Source organism: Sus scrofa, chromosome 8, assembly GCF_054392235.1.
Source record: "Sus scrofa isolate SSC_HxYL_T2T_F1_AM1 chromosome 8, Sscrofa_HxYL_maternal_Yorkshire_Landrace_v2.0, whole genome shotgun sequence".
In the NCBI taxonomy this organism is placed as follows: domain Eukaryota; kingdom Metazoa; phylum Chordata; class Mammalia; order Artiodactyla; family Suidae; genus Sus; species Sus scrofa.
Genome location: NC_139390.1, coordinates 5,932,128 through 5,957,490, shown reverse-complemented (window position 1 = coordinate 5,957,490; position 25,363 = coordinate 5,932,128). Strand labels below are relative to the sequence as shown.

At 56.7% G+C, this 25,363-nt stretch overlaps 2 protein-coding genes across 25 annotated transcripts in view; one reads left to right on the top strand and one right to left on the bottom strand.

Annotated features, from left to right (window-relative positions):
* The first annotated feature begins 617 nt into the window (after nt 1–617).
* On the top strand, nt 618–23,827 carry NSG1 (neuronal vesicle trafficking associated 1). Its single transcript, XM_021101008.2, has 5 exons — nt 618–711; nt 1,103–1,257; nt 4,950–5,066; nt 18,714–18,824; nt 22,474–23,827. The coding sequence occupies exons 2-5, from the start codon at nt 1,129–1,131 to the stop codon at nt 22,672–22,674; spliced, it is 558 nt and encodes a 185-aa protein (XP_020956667.1). The 5' UTR covers nt 618–711; nt 1,103–1,128; the 3' UTR covers nt 22,675–23,827.
* STX18 (syntaxin 18) overlaps nt 16,786–25,363 on the bottom strand; it is a 123,476-nt gene continuing 114,898 nt past the window's right edge. For 8 of the 24 annotated variants that reach the window (XM_084973826.1, XM_084973825.1, XM_021100996.2 and 5 more), the window contains one exon: nt 22,914–24,961. In XM_084973826.1, coding sequence (XP_084829952.1) covers nt 24,866–24,961 — 96 coding nt within the window. In that variant the 3' untranslated portion in view covers nt 22,914–24,865. Of the gene's footprint in view, nt 18,870–19,480; nt 22,703–22,913; nt 24,962–25,363 lie in introns of those variants that run through there. The other 16 variants (XR_014813606.1, XR_014813592.1, XR_014813602.1 and 13 more) reach the window with 12 other exon arrangements.

The following is a 25,363-nucleotide window of genomic DNA, read 5'->3' as shown; positions in this document are numbered from 1 at the left end:
GAAAATCTCTCCCCTCCATTCGCGTCCGCGCCTCCTTTCACCAGGGACACGCCCTCTTTTTTGTCCCCTTTCCCCAAGCCAGCCGCGCACTAAGGGAACGCTCTGGTCTCTGCCACCGCCCACCGCCTCCGGGAACCCTCCCCCCACACCCCCTTCCCTGTCCTTCGGGACCCCCAGATCGGCTTCCTGCTTTGCGCCTACTTTGGGGGACGGCTCCATCCCTAGGGTACCCCCGTTTCTCTCTCGCTTCCAATCGCCTCGCGCCCCGGCCGCCGCCCCAGCCTTGCGCAGCGCAGCCCGCCCCTCTCTCTCCCTCCATCCTCGGCCTCCAGCCTGGGGTGCCCTCCCGCCGCTCTGGGCCTCCCCTGTGCGGGAGCGATCCCATCCCCCGCTTCGCCCCCCACACCCGGGTCCCCGTGGGGCGCGGGGTCCCCCGGGAGCGCTCCCCCGCGCCTGCCCCGCGCGCCTTTGTGCGGCCGGCGCGCGCGCTGCGTCAAGGCTGCCGCGGCCCCACGCACACACTCACCGCGCGCAATTAACCCCCGGGAGCGGCAGGAAGGGAGGAGGCGAGCGGGAGGAGGGAGCCCAATCGCGCGGCGCCCCCGCCCCGGCCCCGCGCGGCGCCGCCTCCGCCATTGCTGCGAGCAGAAGCCGGCGACGCGGAGGCTCGGAGCGCGGTCGGAGCCCAGACCTGCCGGAGCCGGGCGTGGGGTGAGTGCCGGCCGGCCGGCGGGGCCGCGGGGCGCACGGGCTGCACCCCTCCGCCGGGAACCCGGGTCTGGGGCCTCGCATCCTCCCAGGCGGGAGGGACGGGGGTCCCCGGGCGCGTCTCCCGCGCAGAGGCGCCAGGACGGGGATGCTTCTGGATCCGCCGGCAGGGGCGGCGCCCCCTTCCCCGGCCGCGGTGCCCTCCTGCGCCTGGCGCTTTTGTCCAGAGCGTGAGCGTCGATAAAGACACGGTACCTGCCCCCTCTCCCCCGCACTCCGCGGGCCGCGACCTTCGCGTCCTCGCGACCCCTCCCCGGAGGCCAGAGCTCGCCGACGCCCGGGACAGCGGGCGGGTCCTGCTCGCGGTGACCCCCGCCCGGCCTTCCCTACGCAGGCGGCAGCCTCGGGTCTCCCGGAACCATGGTGAAGTTGGGGAACAATTTCGCGGAGAAGGGCACCAAGCAGCCCCTGCTGGAGGATGGCTTCGACACCATCCCCCTGATGACGCCCCTCGATGTCAATCAGCTGCAGTTCCCGCCCCCGGATAAGGTGAGAGGCCCCTGGCCCCCCGCACCGCCGGGCGCGCATCCCCAAATCTCGGGCGACGACCTCAACAAAAGAAACGCGCCGCGTGCGCTGGGGACGCGAGCTGGGGACGAGCTCGGGCGGGGCGGGGGACGGGCCCCAGAGGACCACGTACCCGCGCGGGATTCTGGATGGGCTCGCCTGGGGACCCCCTCCCCCTCCGATGACAGCTTCGTCCTGACAATGGAACGCGGTCGGGGAAAGGTCCCTTCTTGATTTTTGCGGGACCCTTGTCGGTGGGAGGCTCCTGGCCTCACCGCCACCAACCCAGTCGCGGCCCCGCGGTACCAGGAGCCCTGGTTCTGGGGTGAGCCCAGGCGCGGCTGCCCCTCGCGCCTTCCCGGGTGGTGTGGTTTCTGCCCGATTTGCCTCTTTGCGGGGCGGGGGGCGGGGGGGGAAGGGGAGGCCCCTCTCCTTGGCGCCGTGGACCCTTCTTAGGGGCTGAATCCCCCTCCTTTAGCGTCTCCGCCCACCCCTGCCCGGCCGGCGGTAGATGCTGCAGGGCGCGCGCTCCTCCACCGCCTCCTTCCTTTGTTCCTTTTGTGAAATCTCCGAATAAGCGCCCCTGCTCCTCCGGATTAGTGGAACTGGAGACGACCATTCATCAGCCTCTCCTCCAAGTGGGTTTTTTGTTCTTGGTGGGTTTTTTGCTTTTTCTTCGCTGAATTTCAAGAATCCCCTCTTTTCTTGAACACAGCGTGCCATCAAGTAGTTTCTGTCCATTTAGAGCCACATTTTCCAGAGTTAATGCTTAAAAACCTTTGCAAGTCTAGACAATTGCATGGTAACACTCAGACCTGAATTAATCAGTACACATCCGTTCTGACACCTCCATGCTACCTGAAACCGCCCCGGCCGCGAGGAAGCGCACTCTGTTCCCCCAAGTGTATCTGCATTTATTGTTCCAGAGTCCCTGGTGGGGAGGTTCTGACTCAGGGCTTGTTTATTCCAGCATGCTGGTGATTGCTGGCTACCCGCAGGGCTGGGGTTGGGGGGACTATCACAGGGGTGGGACCTTCCCTTTCTGGAGGATTCCTTTAGTCCCTGGGGAGCCCTTTGAGAGCCTTACTCAGCTCCTCAAACTCTGTCTGTATTTGGATAGAGAGGCAGGGGGCAGGGGCCCCGAGCGAAGCTGGAGCAGGTGTTGCATTTCAAGAAAAGAGGGCCAGCTGGTCACACCTGGGTACTGGGGCCATGTGGGGCCACGCTGGGGCCTCGATGTTCTAAAAGAGGCTTTGCAGCAGAGGCAGGACTGCCCGAGGCCTCAGCTTCTGCCTTCCCATCCCTGTCTAGGTGTCAGACTTGCCCAGTTAGCCTCACGCCACTGTCCCCACCTGCCCCTCCTGCCTCAGTCCCAGAGGGGTGGCGGCCTGTGCCAGGAACACCGCGTCCCCAGGCAGCACCTCTGTCAGGTGATCCTTGCACTCAGCCTCCTCTTTGGTCCTCAATCTGTTCCATTCCAGAACCGTCTGGCACACGGTTGGCTTACAGCAAGGAGGAGGTTTCAGGCAGGTGTGAAATCCCGCGTCCAGAAGTGGTCCCCGCAGCTCTGAAAGGGGACAACTTTCATCCCCGAGATGCTCCAAGATGGGATTTGAGCGGGAGCAGTGGTTGGGCCGGAGGATTTCTGAGGTCACAGATTCTGAGGGCTGAGGAGGCCGAGTCTCAGAGAGTTTGGGGACCTGCCCAAGGTCACTCCGCTGAAGGCCACAATTCTCCAGGACGCAGAAGCTCTGGGAGGGTCCCTTGCTCTGCCCTGCTTGGAGCCAGATACCCTCACAGGTGACCTCTCTCAACCCGAACAGGAGCAGCATGCAGCTCCCAGCAAGGTTCAGGGGGGTGCTGTCGCCTGGGACAGGTGACACGTGTCCGAGGGCAGATGCTGCAGTTAGGGTTGTAAGTGGAATGTGTGCTGAGCCCCGAGGCCCTGGGGGTGTGACACTGCGGGTAGTCACAGAGCTGGCCGAGCAGCAGGGCCAGTCTCAGCTGACACGTGTTGAAAGCTTATGACGCACCAGGCAGTTGACCACGTGCTTTACAGCTTTCGGTTCCCTTAAGGGGCTGACTTGGGGGAGGTAACTGCCATTGCTATCCCATTTTCCAGATGTGGAAATGGGGGCACCGAGAGTTGAAGGAACTTGCCTGTTCACGGCAGATGCAGGCGGAATCTGGGCTGATAGGATCCTGATCGGGTCCCCGTTGGGCTGAGGGTCCCGTGCGCTCCCTCCTCCTCCTCGCAGTAGCCCGACCGCCTGGGTGTTGCTCCCGTTTCACAGGCCAGGACACTGAGCTTCCCAGGGGTGAAGTGCGTGCTCAGGGTCACACAGCTAGTCAGGTACAGGTGTGGTTCGAGGCTGGCAGGGTGAGGCCCAGGTGCTGGCCCACCCAGAGATGGGTGCCCCCTCGGGGTGGCCGAGCAGGTGTTCACACGTGGGGGAGGGAGGGCTGTGTCCCAAGGGGGAGGAGGAGGAAGGCAAGAGCGGGCTTCCAAGGGCTGTGGCCCTTGGATCATTTTTTTCAGGGTCGCATGATTGTGGGCCGCTTTCTCCCCAAGGCTGGGTCTTGTGTCCCAGCGCAGCCTGGGAGCGACCGCCATGCCCCCAGTCGCCGTTCTGCCCTGGGTCCCAGCGTCAAGGAGGGTGGTGCTGCCACACTGTGGTCCACTCAGTGAAGGGGTGTTGAGGAAGGGCGAGGGGGGCTGGTTCTCCCCAGTCCAGCACCCGCTTCCTGGCGTCTGCTCTGGGGACTAGGCGTTTGGGGGTTAGAGACATGGAGCCCCTTGCACTGCTGCTGGACCCTCGCCTCCCCGTCCAGTGGGGTGGAGAAGAAGCGGCCCCAGCAGCGGGGGGTGATGGGGGCGGGGATGCTGAGAAGAGGCTCTGAGCATCTGCAGGCGGAGGCTTGGGGGGCGGGTTATAGCGTTCCTCTTGCGGGGGGGGGGCGGGGGGGGGAAAGAACCAGGGAAGGGGTTTGCCTCGGGCAGAGGCGGAGCAGGCTTCCTGGTTGGAAAACATCTCCCGCTTCACAGTGGAGCATGGAGGGGGAACAGAGAAGAGAGATCCTTCCAGGGCTGTTGCAGAGACAGAGAAGAGAGGAGGGGGTGGAGACAGAGAGACTCCCCAAGATCGATTTGCCTGAAGCTTGGCTGCCCGCTCCTTCTAGCCCTGGAGGGAAACCGTGTGCTCAGAGCTTCTTTTACCCACAGCAGCAGATAAAGACCAGTGAAAAAGCAATGCATCCTTCCCCGGCCCCCCGGGCCGATAAAGCACCTCACAGGGAATGGAGCACCCCATCAGGGGTCCGGAGCCCCGGGTGGTGGAAGGAGCACTGGGTTAGGAGTCAGGGCTGCTGACTCCTGTGAGCCCTGCCTCCTATTAACCACATGGCCCGGACCAATGAACTTGATGTCTCTGCCCCTCCGTCATCATACTTCCCTCCTGGGGCTGCCTTCGGGATTATTCATGAGTAATTTCTCTTAAAGTCTTGGCCCGGAGGAGAGTTCTAGTAAGTGGTGGCTGTTCTCGTTCTTTTTGGGAAACGCTTCCTGGCCGAATGGTGACCTTGAACAAGAGGGTTCTCACGCTCATCCTCTCTGGCCCGATGTCTGAACGCATCTGGCGGTGCCGCTGACGGTTTGCTTCTGTTCCCTGGACCAGGTGGTCGTGAAAACGAAGACCGAATATGAACCTGACCGCAAGAAAGGCAAAGCACGTCCTCCCAAGATAGCCGAGTTCACCGTCAGCATCACCGAGGGGGTCACTGAGAGGTTCAAGGTGAGCAGCCTGGGGGCGGGCGAGCTGCCGCTTTCGCCCCCAGGCTGGGTCTGCAGAGACGACCTGCGGGGTTACGGAAACGGGACGGGACAGCAGCACAGGTGGGCCCCAGATGCACAAAATGTGGTTTTAAAATGTCTTTATCTTTCAGAATCATCAGTATTACTTAATTTTTTTTTTTTTTTTTTTTTTTTTTGCAAGCAATGTCTTTATCAAAGGAAAGCAGACAGCTCCCAGGGTTGCTGTGAGGTGGGAGAAGCGCCCCCCCGTTCTCTGTTGTCCCACAGGGGTTCCTATCTCTTAAAGGTGGGGAGGGCACCAACGTGGGGTCCAGAGAGACGTGGTTTTCTCCCATTGGCCTTGTTCAATCACCCCTTTCAGTCCTCGTCCAGTGCGCTCTTAGGGGTGGACAGTATTACTTGCTTTTAATAACGGGGAAAACCTACCCCTAAACTTTCTTTTAGACAAGAGTTATAAACGTGTGGAAGATTGCTCCCCAGACATTAAAGTCCCGGCTTACAGTCCCATTCCTGGGGCAATGGAACTGTAGGTAAGGACGTCCCGGGGCCGTGGGGCTGTAACACACTCGCACTTCCTTGGTGCAAGACCGGCCTGAGCTTTTGTGCAGGCTTATCTAAGCAGTCCTCCCCAGGAGGCCAGGACTATCCATGTACCCCGTTTTGCAGATGGGGGAAGTTGGGGCACAGAGAGGCCTGAGTCTGTGGTTTCTGCTGTTGGCCTGAGGAAGGTGTATAGGCTGAGATGTGCTTCTGGCAGCTTCTGGCTTGGCTGCCTATCTGTGCTATGGGGGGACAGGTCAGACTGACCCAAGGTCACCATCTCTCTGTCACTCTGGCCACCTGGCTTGGGGTACGCCTCATCTGCTGCCACTTGCACCACCCACCCTGTCTACACCTGGAGATTGGCCCCCGGCTAAGGCAGAGTGACCACAGTTTCAAGGTCATGATAGCCATTGTCCCAGGGGTGACATTATCTGGATATCTGAGCATATCTCGGTTGGTTGTCCCTGATTTGAACTTTGCTTCTCCTGGCCCTGGCATTTGGGGTCCCCCCGGAGCGTGGCACGGTGTGGCAATTGAATGGCTATCTCTTCATCTGTGAGTTGCGTGCCAGGCTCTGTCCCCACCTCTGGGGTCCTTTGCTTGTGCTTTTCATGCATGCTCACCTGATACAGGTCCCCAGGTCCCTTGTTTAAGGCATGGGTGACGCACATGGGCCACCAGGGCTCTTGGCAGCCATGGCTGGGCCTTTGTGTGGTTACCTGGCTCCAGCCCAGGACCTGAGGGCCCAGAAGATCTGAGCCGGTCCCAGTGGAGCGGGCTGTGGTGGCAGAAGTCCTGCCTTTTCTGCTCCCACCCCTGGGGATGTCGGAGAAGGGGGTGCACGCGGTGGGTGCTCGCTGGGTTGGTGGACCGCAGTGGGCCTGTTTCTCCAGTTCTGTGCATAAGCCAGGCATCTCTGGACACTTAACTTCCGTGGCCTCCCTGTGATGCACAGCCACCCTGAAGGGGGCATCACAGCCCCTTTTGCACATGAGGCCATTGCGTCCCGGGGGTCATAGGCGCTGGGGTACACACCCCACGACGCTGCCCAAGGCAGTGCCCTTCCCCCACACCTCCTGTCACACACGCCTCCCCAAGGCCACCGTCCACCCCCCAGGCCCCTTCCGTCACCTTCCAGTGGCCGCTCAGTTATCACCTCCGCCTTGAAGCCTCCTGGGATTGACCTCCCCCTCCCGGTGTTCCCACTGCCCTTTGTAACCAGGCAGTAAGAGCACGTAGCCATCAGGCAGAGCTCCCCTGAGCCGGACCCCGGGTCAAGCTCATTATGCTATGATCTCATTTTATGCTCAGAAACCTCCCGGGGCTGGCACCGTCATGAGCTCCATTTTCCAGTCGAGGGAAACCGAGGCAGAGATTTTGAACCTGGGGAGCCTACTCTTGGCTGGAACAGCAGGGGTCCACGGGGCTTCCCCCCAGGGGACACGTTTGCATGGGACGTCTCAGCCCAGGTGGCCCGTTGTGCTGCTGGATTATTCTGCTTCTCAGAAGCCTTTTCCTTGGTTGATTTGAAACCCTTCCCGGTGCTGCCCCGTGGCCTGATCGCCCTCCTTCCCAGCAGCTCTGGTACATGTGGGGGGCCCCGTACCCCGAGTCCTCCCTGTGTCAGCATCGTTTTTCTGCTTTCCTTTCCTCTTTTGTCACAGTGTCCAGGCCCCTCTCCCCGGCCCATGCTTCTCTTCGAGTGTGACCTAGTGTCCCCATGAGTGGGGTGAGTGTCCAATTCAAAACAGAGGCCCCTTGGCCTGAGTTGGGGACCTGGGGGAGCCAGCTGGGGCATAGCATCCCTGAGCTGCCAGCCGGCAGTGAAGGTAATGGGCTTCAGTGCAGGCAGAGCTTCCAGCCTCTGCGCGGGCAGGAGAGGCTCTCCCAGGTCTTCCTTCTGGTGCCAGACACACGCATGGTGACATCTCCGTGGGTCAGGGGCTGACCGACCAGGCCGAGGACCCCCAGGTCTGCCCCGGCAATCCTCGCCTGGTGGGCGAGTTTGATGGCGGCTCCCAAGTGAGCCCCCTCTGGGCCGCATGTGGGTGTGAGCCCTTTGCAGGTGCTCATGCAGTTGGCAGGTGACCGGCCCAGGGCCCCACAGTGCGAGGTGGCCTGGCCAGCTTGACCAGGAGGCCTGTGGGCTCGACGTGCACAGCGGTGCGACCCGCGTCCTGCAGCACCTCCTGCCTTTGGTCGGAGGATAAAACTGGAAACAGGTTTACCCTCTTCCCTGCGTGTCTGCTGTGGGGCCTGTGAGGGGACGTGGCCTCCAGCTGTAGTGGGGGGTCACCGGCATTGGAATCACCTGAGGATGGATTTTTAACAGAAAGACCCCGGACCCCGGGGACATGCATTGTAACGAGCTCTCCAGATGGTCCTGAGGATTCTGTGGTGGCCACTCTTTATGGGTGGGGCAGGCTCCGGAGGGCTGGCGCCCTTTGGAAGTGCTAATGGTGCTCGCCCTTCTGGAATGTTCTCTTGGCCTTTTCCTGCCCAGTTGTTTCTGGCATCTCTGAATGCACAGCATAGTGAGGCGGTGTTTCTCTTGGGGGGGACGTATGTCCGCTGGTCCAGGAGGCTCTCTTTCAGAAAACTGGGCTGTGTGTGGACAGCGGAGACAAGGACCTGCACCCCCCCACACACACCCCCCTTGGAGGTCAGTCACAGCTTTGGCTGGGACAGACCCTCTTCTTCATCCTGCAGGTGGCCGGGCAGTGTCCCTCTGGCTCCCCGGTGGAGCCATCCCCTTGTTCCTTTCTGCTCCTTGCGCGAATGGCAGGAATGAAATTATGCCTTTCAGCTGCTGCAGCAACAAGCAAATAACGTGGCTCCCTGTTTTGTAATCGGTGTAGTTCAAGGGCGAGGGACCGCTGCTCTGTGCCCCATCTTTATACACCTTTGGGTGGCATCCTCGAGACGAGCCGTCTTTTTGGATGTGGCTTGATGATGATGGCCCGGGGCTTAATCTCTTGGCTGTGAGGTTGCTAGGCTGGTTGCTAGGTAACTGCTGGCTGGGGAGAGGGTTTTGTGCGACTCCGCTGCACTGGGATTGCTGGATGAGTCACCCAGTGGCGGCCCAAAGTCTAGGCTTCCGAAGAGGTTAGTGTCCACGAGGAAAGCGGTCGTTTAATTAATTGGAGGTGTATTTATGCCGAGAATAAACACAGGCTGAGATGTTCCTTAAATTCACTAAACATAGACGTGTTTTAAATTGCGCGTCCCACTCACCCGTGCAGAGCTGTGTGTCGAGGTGCCGCTGGGGCTGCTTCTGCGACCCGGTGGAGGGTGGAGGGGCCGTAATGAGCCAGATGAAAGGAAGGTTTATGCTTGTGGCTGCCGGGATGGGGGCTGCGGCACCTCTGACCTGTGCACGCCCTCTCCCTGTGAGTTCAGGGTTCGGCTGAGCCGGCCCACCCCCTTGCTGGTGGCCCATTGCCTTCAAGGCTTTAAGAGATCCCAAGGTCGGCCTTGCACAGCCGGCACAGAGCTGGGAGGGAGAGACCAGGTCTGTTGGAATGGTCCCCATGTGCTGGGCGAGGTCCCCTTTGCCTCCTGTCAACAAGTGCGTCTGTGGGTGGTTTGTATCTTTTCCCACATCGTTAATGACCTTGAGCCTTCTGTGCGGCTGCCTGTTTTCCACCCTCTCCAGTAATCCCCTGGTGTGTTTCAAGATGCCTTTGTTAAATATTTATGACCAGCTGCACGGTTTCCGTGGCCCTCAGCGGTGGGGACAGTCTTCACGGGGTGGCACCGGGGATCCTAGAGATGCGTTTCGACACCCCTGCCACCTTTAGCGGAGCATCATGCAGGGTTCGGCAGCCCTGCTCTGCGGGTGCAGAGCCCACGGTTTTCTGGCCCAGCTGTAGAGTGAGGGCTTCATCCAGAATCGGGTAATTAAGTGGGTTGAGTCATCTGGGGTGTGTGTCTGCGTGCTCACTTTGTGTGGCTTCCCAAAAATATTTAGTGCCGTCAATGCTTGGAGATGTCAGGATTCATCTTATTTTTCCGTCTTTCTTTCTTTTCTACTGCATTACTCAGCAGAAAAGTCCCTTTGCTCCCCACCTCCCCCAAGAGGGCGGGAGGGAGAGAGAGCAGGGTAAGGATGACCCAGCCGCCATCGGCCCAGTGCCTGCCTGGGCTCATAGTGACAGTCCTGAAGGTCGCGCTTGCTGACCTGATTTTGGAGGGAGGGAGGGAATTAAGGTCACAGAGGAACAGAGGCAAGGTCGGCCAGCTCGCGGGGCTGGGAGGATTCCAACCCACAGCCACCTGACACTGAGCCCACCAGGCTTTCCTTCCGCACTGGGGGGTGCGGGGGGAGGGTGATGTTGCTGCAGTTCCCACCGCGACGGGGCAGGGACCCTGGGAGGCAGGAGAAGAGGCCCCAGGCCACAAAGAGCAAACGGGAACACAACAAATGCAAAGGCCCCTTGAGCCCTCCCTCGTCTGTGGACCAGGGTGACTGCTAATTCCCAGCTCACGGGGAGCATCTGGAGAACAGGTAGGTACAAGGTCCAGGGTTGGGTGGCCCAGACTGGGACACTTTTTATAAAATTCTTTTTTGGCAGTCCTGTGGCATACGGGGTTCCCAGGCCAGGGAACAGATCCAAACCGCAGTCGCAACGCCAGGTCTTTAACCCACTGTGCCAGGCTGAGGATCAAACCTCTGTCCTGTCCCAGTGCTGTCCCAGTGCTCCAGAGAGGCCGTTGATCCTGTTGTGCTGCAGTGGGAACTCCAAGACTGGGGCACTTTTGAGAGTGACAGTGGACACTGTGTTTGCAAGGCAGGGACAGTAACCGTCAGCCAGGACTGTCCTGATCATCGAGGGCACAGGGTCCCCTCCATATAAACTCCTGAAAAAGTTCATCCCGTGCTCATATCTGATTTGCTCTCTGTTCCTGGCCGTTCTTTCCAGAAAACACCTCTCAGGCCCTTCTTGTCTCTGGGCAGGGCTGTTCTGGTCACCATCCATCAGGACCCCTGCCCCCGCCTGTGCTGCCCCCAGCCTCCTAGCTCTGCCCCCCCCCCTTTGGTAGTAAAACATCCATAGCATAAAATGTATCATTTTAAGGTGTTCCGTTCGGTGACGTTTAGCACATGGGCAGTGCTGTCCGACCATCACCACCACTTGCAGAACATTTTCATCACCCCCAGAGGAGACCCGGTGCCCACTGGCAGTCACTTCCCATTTCCCCCTCCCCTTCGCCCTAAGCAACCTCTAATCTGCGTTCCGTCTCAATGGATTTCCCTAATCTGCACTTGTCGTGTAAATGGAATCACGTTGGTCCAAGATGTGGTCCTGTATGGACTGCTTTCACTTAAGAATGTTTTTAAGGTCCATCCGCGTTGTGGTGTGTATCAGTATGTTACTGCTCTTTAAGGCTGAGTTCTGTCCCATTGTAAGGGTAGACCACATTTCATTTATCCATTCATCCACCGACGGACACTTGGGGTCATTTCCACCTTTTGGTTAAGTGTGAATAGCACCACGATGAACACTCAGGTACAAATTTCTGTTTGAGTGCTTGTTTTGAGTTTTCTTGGGTATGTACCTCCGAGCAGAATTGCTGATTTATGTGGTGATTTTATGTTTAACATAACTGAGAAACTGCTGTCTTCCACAGTAGCTGCACCATTTTACATTCCCAGCAGCAATGTACAAGGTTTTCACTTTTTCCATAGCCTCACCAACATGTGTTACTTGTTGATTTTTTTTTATAGCCAATCTATTGGGTGTGAAGTGGTATATCTTTTTTTCTTTCTCTTTTATGGTCGCACCTGCAGCATATGGAAGTTCCTGGGCCAGGGGTTAATCAGAGCTGCAGCTGTCAGCCTATACCACAGCCACAGCAACACCAGATCCAAGCTGCATCTGTGACCTGTGCCACACTTGTGGCAGTGCAGGATCCCTAACCCACTGAGTGAGGCCAAGGATTGAACCTGTAGCTTCATGGACACTGTGTTGGGTTCTTAACCCACTGAGCCATAATGGGAACTCCTCTTATTGTGGTTTTGATTTGCTTTTCCAGATGGCTCATGGTGTTGCATGTATTCACCTATGCCTGTTGGCCATTTGTTTTTCTTCTTTGGAGAGAGAAGTCTTCTTCCACTTTTAATTGGGTTGTTTGTCTTTCTGGGGTTGAATTGTACGAGTTCCTTATATGCTCTGGATACCAGATCCTATCACACACCTCATTTGCATATATTTGCTACCCTCTGTAGTCTGCCTTTTCACTTTCTTACTGGTGTTCTTTAGTGAGCAAAATTTTAAAATTTTGGTTCACAACAGTTTATTTTGATTCTTGTTCCTTGTGCTTTTGGTGTCACATCTAAGACACTATTGCCTGATGCAAGGTCATGAAGACTTACCTCTTTGTTTTCTTCTAAGAGTTTTATGGCTTTAGCCTTTATATTTGGATTTTTATTCCATTTTAAGTTAATTCTTGTATATGGTGTGAGGTCAGGGTCCAACTTGATTCTTTTGTGTACAGATATCCAGGTGTCCCGACACCACTTGTTGAAAAGGCTGTTCTTGCCCCCACTGAATTGGCTTGGAACCCTTATTGACACATGGTTTTACTTCTTGACTCTCCATTCTATTTCATTGGTTATTATGGCTAGTCTTATGCCAGTACCACACTGTTTTGATTACTGTAGCTTTACAGTCAGTTTTGAAATTGTGAAGTGTGAATCCTTCAACTTATTCTTCACTTTCCAGATTGCTCTGGCTATTCATGAGCCCTTGCCATTTCCATTTCCACAAAAAAGGCTGTTGGGATTTTGATAGGGTTGCACTGATTCTGTAGATCAGTCTGGGAAGCATTTCCAACTTAAAATGCTTAATGTTGTTCCATTTATTTGGGTCCTTTAATTTCTTTGTGATGTGTTACAGTTTGCCGTGTGCATGTTCTCTCATTTTTACTGTAGGTAATAAACTACCGTAGGATTATCGATACCTGTGACTGTCACCAAGGCAAGTAACAGGTGTTTTCTGTCTTGCATTGCAAGTGCTGCCACGACTTTAGGAAGTGTTTAGTCTCAGCCTTCCTTTGAAACACAGTATTATCAGATCTCATTGTTTGATGTGTTAATAAGGAAGCATGTATATATTATATCACAAATCTACATTTTTGAATACTTTGATAATAGTATTTCAGTGTAATTGGTTTTCTTTCCTGTGTACCAAGTGCTTCATGCATTTTAAGCATGATTATGAGAAGGATCTATAGGCTTCACTTGGCTGCCAGAGCCATCAGCAGTACAAACGTGGAAACCCCGCACCAGGCTCTGCCTTGACCCTTGTTGCCCCACACACTGTCCCTTAAAGCCCACTGCCCAGAGGGGTGAGGGCCACCAGGGCCACAGTGCAGTGCAGCACTGGCCAGAGGATGAGTGGTGTAGAAGCCCTGTACAGTAGCTGTAATTCCATCCCATGTGTCCTGTTTTTTTGTTTTTTGTTTTTTGTCTTTTTTTTTGCTATTTCTTGGGCCGCTCCTGCGGCATATGGAGGTTCCCAGGCTAGGGGTCGAATTAAATTGGAGCTGTAGCCACCGGCCTACGCCAGAGCCACAGCAACACGGGATCCGAGCCACGTCTGCAACCTACACCACAGCCCACGACAACGCCGGATCGTTAACCCACTGAGCAAGGGCAGGGACCGAACCCGCAACCTCATGGTTCCTAGTTGGATTCGTTAACCACTGCGCCACGACGGGAACTCCCATGTGTCCTGTTATAGAGCTTTTATGGATGGTGCACAAGAGTGATGCCAATTTAGGGAACATGTTGAATCTGCTCTAATGCACACACACATGCACATATGAGTAAATTGGTGGCGAACATCTGTCCTTCAGGCAACTCGGTGACACCTCCTAGCACTGTGAGACATGCTAATTTGGGGCATGATAAAGGAGCAGCTGCCTCCTGAACCCCACAGCGCCCAGGAACTCTCTGGGCCCCCATCTCTTGGGGTAGCCACGGGACCCATTGTCAACCAGCTTGTGTCCCCGCTCCTGTGGGACATGTGATGCTCCAGCCACACTGGCTGTGAACACGCTGTGCCCAGGATGCCTGGGGCTTTGGCACATCCTCTCCCTCTGACGACACCACCCTGCCCCCAGCTTCCCAGCCAGTTCCCTGTTCTTCCTCTGAGACCTATGCCCCCTCCTGAACCTCCTCCCCACGCGGGTGGGACCCGCCTCTGCTCCCGACTTTCCTTTCCCGGTTCTCACCCTGCACTGTGGTGAGTTAACACCATTCAGCAGAGACCAGGGATGACCCTGTGGCTAAGGTCGCTCCGAGGTGGCCACCATCTCCTGGGAACATCTGGTGGCCACTGGAGATTCCATCCATGGAGGAGGGCAGGGCTTTGGGGCCCAGGAATCCTGGGCAAAACGCCCCAGGCCAGGCTCCAGGAGGAGAGCCTCAAGGAAGTGGTTCCCCACAGCCCTACGGAAGGAGGGAGGGTGTTTTTGCACTTAAATAGGTGGGGTGCCATGACCCCAACTTCACAGTTCCAGAGACAGGTTTAAGGACGCACGTCTTTCCAAGACTTGAGGTCAGATTCTGTTTGAAAAACTGAGATGTAACGGATCTATAGCATCGTCTTAGTTTCAAGTGGGCAACGCAATGATTCAGTATTGGTGTGTATCTGTCACCACAGTTACAGGGTTTTTTGGTGATGAGAACTTTTAAGAGCGACTCGCTTAGTGGCTTTCAGATATGTAACAGTGGCACCAACCACAGTCACCATGCTCTTCACCGCATTCCCCAGGCCTCATTTGAGTTGGAGGTGTGAACCTTTTGGCCCCCTTCACCCATTTCTCACCCCCCAGCCCCGCCTCTGGTACCACCAATCTGTTCTGTTTATCTCTGAGCTCAGTTTTGTTTTGCTGTTTTGGATTCCACATATAGGTGAGTGCAAATGGTATTTTATCTTTTTTTGGTTTGTTTTTTAGGGCCACACCCATGGCATATGGAAGTTCCCAGGCTAAGGGTTGAATTGGAGCTGTAGCTGCTGGCCTACACCACAGCTCACAGCAACTCTGGATCCTGAACCCACTGAGTGAGGCCAGGGATTGAACCTGCATCCTTATGGATACTAGTCAGGTTTGTTTATGCTCTACCACAACGCACTCCTGATATTTGTCCTTCTCTGTTTCACTTGACATAATGCCCTCAAGGTCCACCATGTTGTTGCAGATGGCAAGATTTCCTTCTTTTCATGGCTGAGTAATACTCCATTGAGCATCCGTTCATCCACTGATGGGCCCTTAGGTGGCTTCTGTATTTTGGCCACTGCAAATAATGCTGCAGTAAATGGGGGCGGGGGGGGTATCTTTTCAAGGTTTTGTTTTCACTTCCTTTAGGGAAATGCCCAGAAGCGCTGGTTCATATGACAGTTCTATTTTGAATTTTTTGAGGAGTCTCCATACTGTTTTCCATAGTGGCCTCACCAGTTGACGCGCCCACCAACAGAGCATGAAGCTTCCCTTTTCTCTACATGCTCGCCAACACTTACTATTTCTTCTCTTTTTGAAAATAGCCATTCGACTAGAGGTGAAGTGATATCTCATTATGGCTTTGATTTACTTTTCCCTGATGGTGAGTGATGTAGTGCATAGACCTTTTGGCCATCCCTGTGTGTTCTTTGGAAAAATGCCTATTCAGTTCCTCTGCCCATTTTTTGATAGGATTGTTTTTTGTTCTTGAGTCATATGAGTTCTTTACATGTTGTATGTTAACCCCTAATCACATATATGATATATAAATATTTCCTCCCATTCAGTACATGGCTTTATTATTTTGGTGGTGGTTTCCTTTGCTGTGCAGGAGCTTTTTCGTCTGACACTGTCCCACTTGTTTATTTTTGCTTGTGTTGGTTTTGCTTTTGGTGTCAAATACAAAAAATCATTGCCAAGACCAATGCAGGAAGCTTATCACCTATGTTTTCTTCTAGGAGTTTTGTGGTTCAGGTCTTAATTTCAAGTCTTTATCTCTCTTGGTTTAAAATTTGCCTATGGTATTAGATAGCGCTTGAATTTTTTTTTTTTTTAATTTTGCTTACAGCTTCCAGTTTTCCCAGCACCAGTTATTGAACAGATTGTCCTTTCCTCATTTTATATTCTGGGCTCCTCTGTCGTACATTCATTGAGCATATAGGTGTGGGCTCTCTTTTCTGTTCTATTGGTCTGTGTCTGCTTTTATGTCAATACCATACTATTTTGGTGACTGTAGCTTTGTAATATGGTTTGAAATCAGAGAGCATGATGCCTCTAGCTTTTTTGTTCTTAAAATTGCTTTGGCCATTTGAGGTCTTTTGTGGTTCCATACAAATGTGAGGATTGATTTCTCTGGAAATGGAATTGACATTTGATAGGGATTGCACTGAATCTGTAGATTGCTTTGGGTAGTATGGACAGTTTAACAATATTCTTCCAGTGCATGAGCACAGAATATCCTTACATGTATTTCTGTATCCTTCAGTTTCTCTTCTCAGTGTCCTATAGTTTTCAGTATACAGGTCTTTCACCTCCTTGGTTCAATATATTCCTTTGGATGCAATCAGAAGTGGGATTGTTTTCTTAATTACTCTTGCGATAGTTCATTTATTAATGTATAGAAATGCAAGATTTGTGTATGTTGATCTGTATTGTGCAACTTCGATTCGTTGAGTAGTTAACTGTTATTTGGTGTAGTCTTTAGGATTTTCTATAAATGATTTGTCATCTGCAAATTTTGTTTTACTTCTTCCTTTCTAATTTGGATGTCTTTTATTTCTTTTTCTTGCTAATTATTCTGGCTAGGATTTGCAATACTATGTTGATTAAAATTGGCAAGAGCGGGCATCCTTTTTTTTGTTCCTGCTCTTAGAGGAGAAACTTTTTCACCACTGAGGATGCTGTTAGCTGTAGGCTTGACATATATGGCTTTTAAGGGGCACATTTCCTCTATACCCACTTTTTGAGGTTTTTATCATAAGTGCATGTTAAATTTTGTCAAATATTTTGTGCATCTATTGAGATAATCGTATGATTTTTATCGTGTATGTGCTATGTCGCCCTGATTGATTTGCAGATGTTGAACCAGCCTTGCGACCACAGAATGAATCCCACTGGATCATGATGTATGTGTTTAATGTATAGTCGAATTCAGTTTGCTAATATTTTATTAAGGAGAATATATTCTAACAGGATCTTTAAACCTGTTGTATGCCATGGACCTCTTCTCGGGATAAAGTTTGCAAATGCCCAAAACAGAATATAAAGGGTTACAAAGGAGGCCAGTTATTTTAAATACGGCTCTCCCTAGGGACAGCCGTGCTGTTTCAGACTGTGGAAAGAGCCACTGCAGCTGCTCCCACGGTCCCCGGAGGCAGATCTGGGTGAGCAGGAGCAGGTTAATGTGGAGAGGGGGCTCAGGTAGGATGGGGCGGTGGGCGTGAGTGAGCTGGCGGGGCCTGGGTGGAGAGCCCAGCTCGGGATCTGACAGCCATGTGACCTGAGAGATGGCCGGGGTGACAGCTGCAGCCAGAGCAGGTGCTTCCTTCCGCAGTGTCCACTGTGCCCAGGTGCTGTCCTCAGCAGCCCTGAGTTGAGTCCTTGGCCCTCCCACCATCCTGGGAGCTGGGTGACCTTCGCAGTCCGGGCGCCCCTCCGAGGCACCAGAGGGTCACTATTCCTGTTGGAAAGCCCTGCACGTGCTCCGCCGTTTCCTCTGCTGCCACACGTCCCCAGGGCCACTGCCTGCCTCTTCCCGGCAGATTCAGCCTCCTTCCTCAGCCAGCTCCACGCTCAGCTGCCTCTGCCATCTCCCTGGGCTGCCCACCTGGGCCCAGTGGTCTTGTTCTTGTCTGTGCCCATGCAGCCACCACCAGAGCCGGGACGGCACCTTCCGTGGAGGTGCTTTGGGCCCCGAGGCAGCTGTGGCTCCACCCTGTGTCCCCACATCAGACAGGGACCTGGAATGCAGGCAGACTGGGGCTGCTGCAGTCCTCAGAGAGGGTGACGGTCCCACCACCTGGGTGAGGGTCCAGCGAAGAGCAGGGGAGCGCGGCGGACGGAGACGATGATGGGCAGACGGAACTCAGGGCTCGGTGGGAAGGGCCCCGTCGGGGCTGACACAGACTTCTTACCTGCCTAGGGGTCCGAGGGGCTGTTCCCTGGGTGGGTGTGTCCCCTGCAGTGAGTGTGGGCTGGGGGAGCGGGGAGGGCTGGAGAAGGGTGACCAGGGTGGCCGCGCAGGGAGAAGGGAGGGAGCAGTCGGCTGGGCCAGGGCCCGGGTGCTGCTCCTGGTCACCCCTCCCCCCGCACTGGCCTCTGGGGTCTTTGCACAGCCTTTCAGGCCAGGACGCGCTCTCACTCCTACCCCGGGGCTCCCAGCAGCCAGGAGCACCTTCAAGGCCCAGATATGGTATCATTTTGTTCCCTGCGCCCCAGGCCCTGCAGCTGAAGGAGGACCTCCCATAGCCAGGCCTGCTCTGCTCATGTGCTGCCACATGTCCCATGTTCCAGCCTCCTGCTGGACTGGACACTCAGCTTCCAGAGGGGCAGAAAGCCAAGTCCCTGTGCTCATGGGGACTCCTTCCAGGGAGGGGACCGAGGCTAACTGAACGTGCTGTAACCTGACCAGGGCGGAGGTGATGGGGGCCCTGGACGGTCTGTCTGGCCTGCTCAGCTGGTCCCAGCTCCAGGGCAGGGCCGGGGTCCAGGGCTTGGGGGACGTCTTGTGGAAAAACTAATGAGCCAGTGGCTGATGGGTCACCTTGGACACCGGCAGCATCAGAGGGGCAGCCCACAGTCCGATGCCTGTGGACCGGTCACACCTGTACCCGGAGCTCTCTACACAGATCCTAGAGCACTAAAAATGGCCACTCGGAAATAAAGGTGATGCATAGATGTGGTTAAAAATGAAAACGGTACAGAGCTGTCCAGAGTAAAATGACTCTGCTGACCTCCCATCCACAGAAGCCTCTGGGTTCTGTGGCTCCTTCCAGAGACAGTGCCTGTGTACACTGTGTGTGTGTCTGCCCACCTGCCTGCCCCATCAGCCACCTGACGGCCCCGCCTGTGCCCACAGGTGTCCGTGCTGGTCCTCTTCGCCCTGGCCTTCCTCACCTGTGTCGTCTTCCTGGTCGTCTACAAGGTATACAAGTATGACCGCGCCTGCCCCGATGGCTTTGTCCTCAAGGTAGGTCCCCACACCTCCTGGGCCCCTGATGCCTTTGGGGAGGACCTGGGGTCAAGGAGAGGGAGCCACGTGACCCAGGAGCTGTGCCCTGATGGAACCCGGCTGCATGGAGGATCACTTCCTGGGGACCAGAGTCCCATCTGGACAGGCTGCTCACAGATACCTGTGGCCACAGCCCCTCTGGGAGGAGGCGGAGGAGGGGCAGGGCCAAAACAGCCTTCTGCAGGCCCAAGGCCAGGTCCTGACTCAGAGCAGCGCTGGGCGGGGCAGGTCTGCCTGTTTAAAGGGCTCTGCAGGGGGTCCGGTGTGCAGCCGCCTTGGGAACTCAGAGCCCCTGCACCTCTTGGGACCTGGGCATTTTCTGCTGGCCCCGATGTTGGGGTGCCCTTCTTGGAGAACACTGCAGGGAGCTGCCCGTCTGTATCCCGCCGCCCTCAAGGCTGGAGAAAGGAAGGTGTGCGTGTCCCCCTCCTCTTTCCTTTCCACATGTGCGTGTGTGTCACACGTGGACCCCTGACAGTTTACAAGGGGCTTTTAACTGAGGTCTCTGATGCTCCTGGAAACCCTTGTGGGATAGATGCCATCAGATCCCGTTTTACCAACGGGAGACTGGCACCGAGACATTCGTCGGACCCAAGGTCATGCCCCGCACCTCATTCATTATTCAGCGTTTAATTAAGGGCCGCCTCCTGTGTGCACGGCAGGGGCAGGGCATGCAGCCTGGGGCAGGACGTGTCCGGTGGCTGTTCTTGGAGCTCACGTTCTAGTGGGGGCGACAGGGGACAGGCAGGGAGGCAAGTGTCCAGACCATGTGGATGCTCCCAGTTAGGAAGAGGAGAAGTCCAGGTGACAGTGTTGGCGGCCACCTCTTCCTGGGGAAGCACAGGGCTTGTCTGGGCTGGGATCCGAAGGAGGGGTGCTGTGCCGGCACAGACCTGCTGTGGGCCAGGCTGGTGCTGAGGACAGACTGGGCTGGCCTGTGACCCCTGACCCTGAGGGGGCCCCGTGGGAAGGGCTGATGGGCACAGGTGCCTGAGTTTCCAGGATGCAGGTGACCCTGAGCCGAGGAGTTTAAAAGGCAGATGTGGGCTGGGGAGGTTCCTAGGTTTCTGGGGTTTTTTTTGTTTTTTTACCTGCATGCTATAGAAGGGTTTGAAACCTGACAGGAACTGCCCCAGGCCCCAAAGGGTGTAACATCTGGGCAACTGGTGTCTTGTAGACGGACCTCCCCGTGTGGCTGGGATGGGTCGCTGATGGGCAGGTGCCACCACGGTGCCCCTCTGGCTCTTCAGCTTTCCTGTCTGCCGGGCTGCGCGACTCCAGTCCTCACGGCAACCCGGGCGGTGACCCATCTGCCTCATTTCATAGACGAGGGAACTGAGCCCCAGGGGGCAAGTGACCTGGGCTGGACTCCAGAGCTGAGCTGTTCCTGCAGTGCCTGCTCCTCCACCTCGCCTGCCGAGACGCTGTCCCGGGCAGTGCTGGGCCGCAAACAGCCCACGCTCCGCTGTCACTTCTCTTCTGGAAATAGCTTTTGCTCCCGGGGGGGCCGGCAGGTGTTTTCTGGTCTTCATGCTTCGGGGCCAGTGGCCTGGCGAGAAGGAGACCGGTCCTTCGTGGGGGTGGGTGGTCGGGGGAGGCGTGGGTGCGTGAGAGGACCTGAGAACTGTCTGGGTGGAGAGGAAGCTCGCCCACCGACAGACGGAGCAGGAGCCCTGGTCACGCCCGGTCAGGCCTCGAAGTTGGCTCAAATGGGAGCTTTTCTAGACCGAGGCGTGGTCCCTTCTCTCCCTCTCCGCGTGTTACCTGTTCAGCCCTGTGTCTCTGCTCCTGACACCAGGTAGCAGGAGCCAGGTAGCATCAGGTGGACTCGCACTGGGGTGGCCTCAGGCCAGAGGATGATGTGACCGCCTGGTGCTCAAAGAGGGCCTCGGAGTTCCCCAGGTGTGCGGGGTTCCAGCCGAAGCAGCTCCTCCCAGCCCCCCACTGCCGACCTTGCAGACAGGGTGTGGCCTCCCCAGGGCCCAGATGGCTGAACCGGAACCTGCCGGACCGGGGGAGGTGTTGCCTGTTTCTCACGGGTCTGCCTTTGCTGCTTGGCCGTCGCAGGAGCTCCGTGGGTGTCCGGAGTGCTGAGCAGAGCTGTGGTCTCACTCACTTGCTGAGGCTGTGAAGTGGGGCTAACAGACGCCAGCTCACGAGGGGATGGGCCCGGAAGGCACTCGATCACCTGGGACATGGCGAGGGGCCTGGGTCTGCAGGACAACCCCACGGGGTAGCCCCTCAGTGGGGAGGCAGAGCTGAGCTGAGGCAACGCGGGCGGGGCAAGGGCGAGGCTCCCAGAGGAGGTTCCCCCGAGCACGCCGGGCCGGTGCCCACGTCCGCGGGGCAGCAGCCACCCCAGCCCCCTTGTGACCCTCAGACCCCGTCACGGTCTCCACGTGGCGTTGCCCAGGGAGGCGGAGGAGCGCTGTGGGCAGCGGGATCCGCATCTCAGTGCGCGCTGGCTGGCGAGGTGGCCGTGGCAGAGACGTGCTGGGTGGCGCCGAGTGGACCTGGTGGGTGGGGCTGGGATTCCGAGGGTTTAATGCTCTTCTGGGGACTGTGAAGGTGGCCACGGCTACGGACTGTCCCAGCTGCAGCAAGGGACCTTGGTATTCCTGCAGTGACGTGGTTGCTTAGACACCGGTAACGGGGCTTCGGTGAGATGGAAGGTCTCTGTCGGCCCAGCCAGAGGCCAGTGGGGCTGCGCGCCCCCGCCCCCAGGGCGCTGTCCCTCCGACAGTCTCTGCCGTCAGAGCCACTGAGGGGGAGTCGGGGGGCAGTAGAGGGCGGGCGGCTTCCCAGTTTGTCACACCCCCAATCTCCTACCCCAGTGGCCACACATTAGCCCTGTGGCCTCACCTGACTGCCAGGAGGGCTGGGCCACGTGCCCGCTTACTTGTGGGAGCAGGGCAGTGGGGGAGTCGCCCCTGCCACCCTGTCCTTGTGGTCTGGCAGCGATGTGTGCAGCAGAGGTGGTTTAGCCTGGCTCCTGGATGGACGATGAAAGCCCGCCTCATTTTGGGGGAGGGGCCTGGACCCCCCACAAGCTGATGAGAGCCAGGGACAGACCCGCCACCCCAGGGTGCTGCCCAGGATGGGCCCTGCACTCAGGGGCCCTCGAGGGATCCTCACGGCTTCTGCTGCTCCCGGGAGCTCCAAGTCCCGCTCACGACTCCCTAGGGCCCTTGCAGGTTGTGTCCTGAGCCCCGTCCCCTGCCTGTTCCGCATCCTCCTGCCCGGGGCCGGGTCCCCTGCCTCCAGGTGCTCCACCCCGGCCTGCGCTGGCCCAGCTCACAGGGCCTTTCTGCCGTCTCTCCCTTCCCAACTCACCCCCTTGCTTCTGGCAGACGTGCCAGAGGTTCCATTGTTTTCCAGTAAGTTTAGAATAAAGGACGACTGGTGTAAGGGCTTTAGTGAAGCAGGAAGGCCTGCTCCAAGTCCCATCGCCTGGGCCTCGGGCCGTCCTGTTGCAGCGTGGTCAGCGCAGGTGGTCAGCTCGCCACGGGGGCTCCCCCAGGCCCAGGGAGGGGCTCAGTGACCGTGGGGCTGGGGGTTACCCGGACACTCCCAGGCCGCCCTCCTGCACGGCCCCCTTGTCTTTCAGAACACCCAGTGCATTCCAGAAGGCTTGGAGAGCTACTACGTGGAGCAAGACTCCAACGCCCGGGAGAAGTTTTACACCGTCATCAACCACTACAACCTGGCCAAGCAGAGCATCACCCGCTCGGTGTCGCCGTGGATGTCCGTCCTGTCGGAAGAGAAGCTCTCAGAGCAGGAGACCGAGGCTGCCGAGAAATCCGCTTAGCGAGATGGGCAGGTTCCTTACAGCGTCACTTGAAGGTAACAAAGGGACTCTGAGGGACATTTCATTCAATGTAATTACCGATAATTTAGAGGTTACTCATTTATGGTGCAACCGCTTCTGTTTGCTAATGCTGCTTTGCAAATAAAACTTGCTGCAGAAGACCCATGGGCATAAAGTCAGGTGCATATCAGCATTGCTTAAAGAGCTCTGACACCACGTTTCATGTTAAGGAATCTTAATTTAGTGACTTTACGGGGATTTATTGGATGCTGTAAAAAAAAAAAAATCTACACTGGATATACAAGGGGTTCGGACTTCAGATCAACGTAATGCATTTTTTTGGAATTGATTTTTAAACCACCTTGCCGTTTGCAAACCCTACTCCATAGCCATATCTAGAGCGACCCCTCGCTTTGCTAAGAGCAAGCTGTACTTCACTTTTCTCCCTGTCTCCTGTCAATGGCAACTGTGCCAATGGCTGAGGTGCGCTGTAGTGGGTGGCATAGGGAAGGAAGGAGAGATGCCATCAGGTCGCAGCTGTGCCCTCCCCTCCCTGAGCGCGCGGGTGCTGCAGCAAGCCCGCTCTGCGGGCCAAACGCTGCCTCTCGGTGCAGAGCGCCCGCTGGGCCGAGGAGGCCGTGCATCACTGGGTGCAGGTGGACGGGGGGACTGCGGAGAGGTGACCCTGGGCCCCTAGCAGCAGACCCCGCCTCCCTGTAGTAGTCTGTCTGCTCTGTGGTGTGCTGAGTAGGAATGAAACCCACCGGCCCTTTTAGTCGTGTCTGTTATGAATACTTTCGTGTAACTGCTGGTAAGCCAGGACTACTTTAACTTGTCTTTTGTGGGACAGATGTAACTGATTTGAAACACAGGCAGGAGAGGCCAGGATGGGGGCTGGTGTGGCACCTGCAAGTCCAGTTAGGAGATTTTCATTCACCCTCTTCGTAAGACAGCTATGTCTCAGCCTGACTCTTGACATTAAAGTGTATGTTTACAACATCGCCAGTTAGATAAACGACGTGTGTGAGACAATTAAATAGAGAAAAGACATTGACGGGCATTCTCTTCCATGTCATTTGAATGTGGTGTTTCTGGGGGACATGTCAAGTTTCACTGTTTTTTTAGATCAAAAAATAAATGACAAACAGTGCGAGATCTGTTGTGAGTAAGCATGGTGGTCGCGGCCAACTCCCTTCCTGCTTCCAAAACATACTGTGCAGGTGACATCAGGGGTGTCTGGAAACAAGGACCTTGGCCTCGGGGCCGTGGGTGCACCCTAGAGTCTCAGCTGTGAAGGATGCTGGGAAGCTGTGGGGATGTACGAAGAGCAGTGACTCTGCAGAGAGAGCATCTATCCCAGTTTCCAGCCCATGGAAATCCAGCACCAAGGCAACTGTTTGTACTTTCCAGTAGATGTGTATTTCACCGGCTGTAAACTCATCCCCATGTAACTTCTGACACTTTCACTCTCTTAACAAAGAACACAAGGATCGCTGCGGCGCCCTGGGACCGTCTGTGTAGAGCCCCCGCTCCCCGGCTGTGGGGTCCCCAACACCAGCTGTTTTCTGCACACGCGTGGCCGCCGGTGCCTCAGGCCCAGGTCCTTCTCCGGCCAAGAGCTCCATGGGCCCCAGTGGCACGAAGTCAGGCCCTGCCCTCTGGTCAGGACGGTGGTGGGGGGAGGCAGTTCTCGGGGGAGCCGCGTCCCCCGGCCCCATCCCCCATATCTTTCCCGACCGGAGGCAGGTGGGGTGCAGGGACTTTCTGCACTTGGACTTACCAGCGGTACAGGCGGTGCTCTAACTGCATCTCCTGGGCTAACAAGGCAAGGGTGGGCTGTCGGCTCCAGCACAGCAAGGCTGCGTATCAGCTGCCCGGGCAGACAAGAAGCCGCAGCAAACAAACGTCCTCCGCCGAGCAGGGCTGCGGGCCAGCAGTCTCCCTGCGGCCTCCGGGAGGGTGGAGCCCAAGGCGGCGGTGCCGGGGGAGAGGCCTGCCGTCCCCGCGCCCCGCAGGTGTAGGAATGGCCGCCCTCCCCCCTCCCGTCCGGCCGCAGGACCACCACGCAGACCGCGTTCAATTGCGTAGATTCTTTTTCAGCTACTAATGGGCTCAAGCCCACAGGTCCAGGTGTCCCTAGAGAGTCCGCGTGGCTGCGATGCTGGGGCTCCCGTCTGGCGGGAGTGGCGGCCTAGCTGTCGTACCAGTCGAGGAAGAGCAGGGAGAAGGAGCACATCACCAGGAAGAAGAGCACCCACACGCGGAAGCCGGCGTTGTTCTTGATGGCCTGGGGGGGGGGGGAGGGACTCTTACACGGGGCCTGGCCGCCGCGTGTGTTGCGCGCCCCCGCGCGGCCCTACCAGAGAGTGGGTGTAAAATCTGTCGGAGGACGAGGGGGCTGGCTTTCCCTTGCTGGCCGGTCTTCATGTGGAGATCTCCCACCAATCCCCCAGGAGCGATGGCTCGATGCCACCCCAGGGTTGAAACCACACAGGCAGGCTCAGAGCACGAGTCCGCTCCTCGGCTGGAGCTTCCCAGCCGTGCGATGGCAGGGGTGGCCCCAGTATGGCCCCGCATCAACCTGCTCGGAGGACCGCGGATGCGGGTCCAACAGGCCTCTCCAGCCTGGATGTAGGGAGCTGGCCTCCCCCTTGCTGTGGGCGACCCTGCGCCCCCGAGGGCCCCTCCG